This window comes from Triticum aestivum, chromosome 3B, assembly GCF_018294505.1.
Source record: "Triticum aestivum cultivar Chinese Spring chromosome 3B, IWGSC CS RefSeq v2.1, whole genome shotgun sequence".
NCBI lineage: Eukaryota > Viridiplantae > Streptophyta > Magnoliopsida > Poales > Poaceae > Triticum > Triticum aestivum.
Window position 1 is genome coordinate 174,249,705 of NC_057801.1, and position 4,345 is coordinate 174,254,049.

Consider the following 4,345-nt stretch of genomic DNA (forward strand, 5'->3'; position numbering starts at 1 on the left):
TTATTCTCCAATGATGATTTTGTAAGTTAGGTAGGTGCACTTCGGTTGCAGACAATCTGGATATGATTGGTCTAACTTTTATTTTGTTCTTGTTATAAAAAAAGGTCATAACATTGAATAGACCATTGTTGAGGATTTTGATAACCCACATTTAAGATTAGCAGTATTTTCCGAAATGAGTGTTTTTTAATTGGATAAACAAATAAATGGTTACATATTGCCATCATCTCGGTCGCCAATTATCTCAAAGTTATTTCTACATCTTAATATTCTTGATTTAGTGTTTTGGAGTCTGATAATCACATAAATGGTGATTCATTATCGTCTGCAGCAACAAATATTTTAGATTTTTTCTTTCGTTGCAACGCACGGACATATTTGCTAGTATATCTCTAACAGACATTAACGCGACCTCACCCACCCCGACCTCCGTGTCGCCTGAGCCGGGCGACTCGGGGGACACCTAGCTGCTGGCAACCCGGCACCCACCCTCCGCCCGCACCCGCGTTGCCGCCGCCGGAGGGCCGGCCGGCCCTAGGATGGCGGCGACGGGGCCGTCCTTCGTTCTCCCGCCCTCCGCCCCCTCCTGCGCCAGATCTGGGCCGACAGCGGTGGCGGCCTCCACCGACGGTGGCTTCCCCTGGCTTCCCCTGCTTGCTGGTGGTGCGGGTGGTCTGCCCCGGCCGCAGTCCCCCACGGTGGCTCCCTGTCCGTCCCAACGCGATTTGGGCGTCTTCTCCGGCTACCTGCGGTGCCTCGGTCGGCCGACCGCCGCTGGGCCCTGCTAGCTGCGGCTACATCCGCCCCCCCATCCTCCACCCCCTCTGCTCGAGCTTCAGGTCTGCCTCTTCGGGAGGCAACCATGGAGGCTGCTGGTTGAGGTTGTGCCCAACGGTGACTGCCTTTTGTAGCTCGCAGGTTGGGTATTTGGCTGCGCGTGAGACCACTCCGACACCGCAGGGGCGGCTTCGGCCCGGCGGCCATGGACCCGCGTCCCCTTCCCGCGTCCATGGCCGGCCGAAGCGACTTTGGAACCGGCAAACCACGGGAGATGTGCTCTTTTCGGCCCCTTGGCTCACTGGCTCCTCGGCATATCCGCACCTCCCCCACCCTGCAGTTCCTTGGTTGGCCATCCATCCAGGTGCATCTTCATCTCAGTCATGCTCCGGGAGCTGCGCCCCCTTCCAGCTCCCTAGACTCGTCGGCGCCCCTGCTGCTCCGGTCCCGGCGGCCTGATCTTTGCTTCTTCCAGATCTTGACTTGCCCGGGGCTACGGTGATCATCTCATCCCCGCCGCCTCACATTCCACGCAGTCACGCATCCCCGCCCTCCCCCGGAGTTCTTGCGCACGACGCCTCCTTTGGCGTCGCGTGTGGCTCCCCTCCCCACAGTCGCAGCTCCGGCCAATGCCCGACGACCTCCTCTTCGACTCGTGTTCCAACGGCTTGGGTTCGTTTGGAATTGCCCAGGGCGAAACCTTGCATTTTATGCTGGCAGCGGCGACACCCGCGGGTGCCATTTCCTGCCTGGAGGCGTTGCCATGGCCGTTCTGCGACCCTCTTCGAGCATCTCTGGATCTCCGAATCTGACAACGACGGCGTCTCGGTGTCGTTCTCCTTTATGAAGGCGTTGTCTTGGTTGTTCGTGGCGTCCTTGGTACCAGCTACGGAGTTTTGGTCGGCTCGTTGTTGTTTGGTTTGCTTCTCTGGTTGGAGAGTTTAGTTGTGTTCTTCTTTGTTTGTGTCAAGTATCTTATATCTCTCCTCTTTGCTCCGGGCACCATGTCCACGCCCTTGCGTCCGTGTCATGTGTTGTAACATCTCCTGTACTCATTCTAACTTCTATTTTTTTTGCATGGTATTCTAACTTCTTCTATCAATGCAATGATACACAAGCTTTGCGTATTCGTGAAAAAAAATACACAATTCAATACTACATTTTACCTTGACAAATATTCTCTACCACCTTATAAACATCCATCCGTCGAAACCTCCTTGCACAGTTCCGGCAGTCGTTTCGCCGCACCGTTCGGTGTCTGTTTGATTTGAAGAAATTTCCATGCTCAACTCCGACGGGTCTTCAATAATTTTATGTTCGCTGGTTTGCAAGGTCAACGTTTTCATCTTGGTTGCTCAGTTCCTCGAATTTTCGTCTTGCCTTCGCCTCTACACTTCCTATTACAAATACAAATTTACACGACAGAAAAGTCTTGTGTGGACCGAAAGCTAAGGTAACCGTATTCAAACCGCGCTGATCAAATCCACATCTCCCAGACCTCTCGCCCAATGGGCAATATTTGCGTGTGATTTGCAATTGTTCTCGTCACCCCACATGTCAGCCTCGCAATCCTATTGTACGTGACATTGACACCACTCGTTGACCCGAGCAGTGTCTTGCCCAAGCTAATTAAGCTGTGAGAGAACACACATGGCAGTCGAGTGCTGCTAAACCTGACATTGCCTTCTTCTCTTTCTTCCGCTCCGTCTCTTTTTTAGTAGGGGAGTCCTAGTAAGCTTGTCGATCAGTGCCATGTCAGGGAGCACCATGGCTGGCGCGCCGGCCATGCCGGAAGGCGCCGGGGATCCATACGAGCGGGAGCTGAACTACAGCTTCACTGGGCGCGTCGCGCTCACCGTCGTCTTCGTCCTCTTTGGGCTCACCGTCGTCATCGTCGTCATGCGCGTCTTGCTCTACGTGTTGGTGTGTCGGTCTGGCCGAGGCGGAGGCCGCGGCAGCGGCGGCCTCGCCGCTGGCATCCTCCGGTCCATCAACTCGTTCGGAAGGATCGGCAGCCGACGGCACGGGCTGGACGCGTCCGCGCTCTCCGCGCTGCCGGTCACCGTGTATCGGAAGGAGGTCGGCTCCACCAGCGCCGCTGGCGCTGACTGCGCCGTGTGCCTGTCGGAGCTCGCGGACGGGGACACGGTGAGGCAGCTGCCGAACTGCGGGCACGTATTCCACGTGGAGTGCGTCGACGTGTGGCTGCGCACCAGGACGACGTGCCCTCTCTGCCGGGCAGAGGCGGAGCTGTCCCAGGGCCAGCGGAGCGGCAAGGCGGAGGCGGCTGCGCAGTCGTCGTCGGGCACGGAGCCGCCGCAACCGACGTTGCTTGGTGCAGGAGGAACCTCGATAGTGACCGTACAAGGTGGCTTCACGGATACCCAGAGAGACGTGCGGGGAATCGGCGGCAGGTAGTTAATCGGCATCTACCTTTACGTAGCTATAATCCAGCCTCGAGGGGAACCGGAAACAAGTGTACAGTGTGACATATGTAGTACTCCCGAGCACGCTTTTATAGGTTAGGCTCAGGATGTAATTAAAACTGTGATTATTCCCCCTCAAACCGTGATTCTTTGCTCTGGCCATCCATCTAATTATCTGCTACTCCATCTTTATAAAACGTCACAGTGTTAAAAAAAGGTCTTACATTATGGAACAGGTGCAAAGGTGACCATCTGGACCGTGCCAGCTCAACGGAGCTCAACACGAGCTAAATGGGTTGTGTTTGGCCTGAAGGCCGGGCACGCTGGTCGGCACAGCCACTCATCTTTTAATAATACTATCTTGGTTCTCATTCCAAAGGTAAAAAAAACCACGCTACTGTTTCAATTCCATCCGATCAGTCTATGTAATGTTTTGTATAAGATTGCTTCGAAGGTGATCGCTAACAGATTAAAGATAGTACTACCTGATATTATCTCAGAGGAGCAGTCAGCCTTTGTGCTAGGCAGGCTGATTACAGACAACATCATCACAGCTTATGAGTATTTGCACTTTATGAAGAGGAATAAGGCCAAGAAACATCAATCTTGTGCTCTAAAGCTTGACATGATGAAGGCTTACGACAGAGTGGAGTGGGCATATCTTAAAGCTATAATGCTAAAACTAGGCTTCAACACCAGATGGGTGGATATTGTTATGAGCCTGGTAACCACAGTCGGCTTTTCTGTGTTGTTCAATGGGAAGAAAATACAACATTTTAAACCTTCACGAGGAATCAGACAAGGGGACCCGATGTCTCCATACATGTTCTTGCCAACAGCATAGGGCCTTTCATGCCTTTAAAATCAAGAAGTGAGTCATCCAACTTGAGTGGACTACAGGTTGCCCCTACGGCGTCACCGGTAAGCCACCTCTTATTCGCAGATGACAGCCTGTTGTTCTTCAAGGCAAATGGTGTGGGCGCTAATGAGGTGTACCATATTTGTCGGGGGTTGGGTGCGACATATGCCAAAGGATGGCTTATCATGGTGGGAGCGAGTAGAACGTCGCCGGTGCCTGGAAGCGGGATGAGGCGTAGACACGAACGCCGACGCACTTTACCCAGGTTCGGGGCTCTCCTAGG

General features: G+C 53.7%; 1 protein-coding gene across 1 annotated transcript; it reads left to right on the forward strand.

Annotated features, from left to right (window-relative positions):
- The first annotated feature begins 362 nt into the window (after nt 1-362).
- Nucleotides 363-3,807, forward strand: LOC123069225 (RING-H2 finger protein ATL74). Its single transcript, XM_044492023.1, has 2 exons — nt 363-3,191; nt 3,440-3,807. Exons 1-2 carry the CDS (start codon nt 2,530-2,532, stop codon nt 3,492-3,494), a joined length of 717 nt encoding a protein of 238 aa, XP_044347958.1. The 5' UTR covers nt 363-2,529; the 3' UTR covers nt 3,495-3,807.
- Nucleotides 3,808-4,345: the final 538 nt, after the last annotated feature.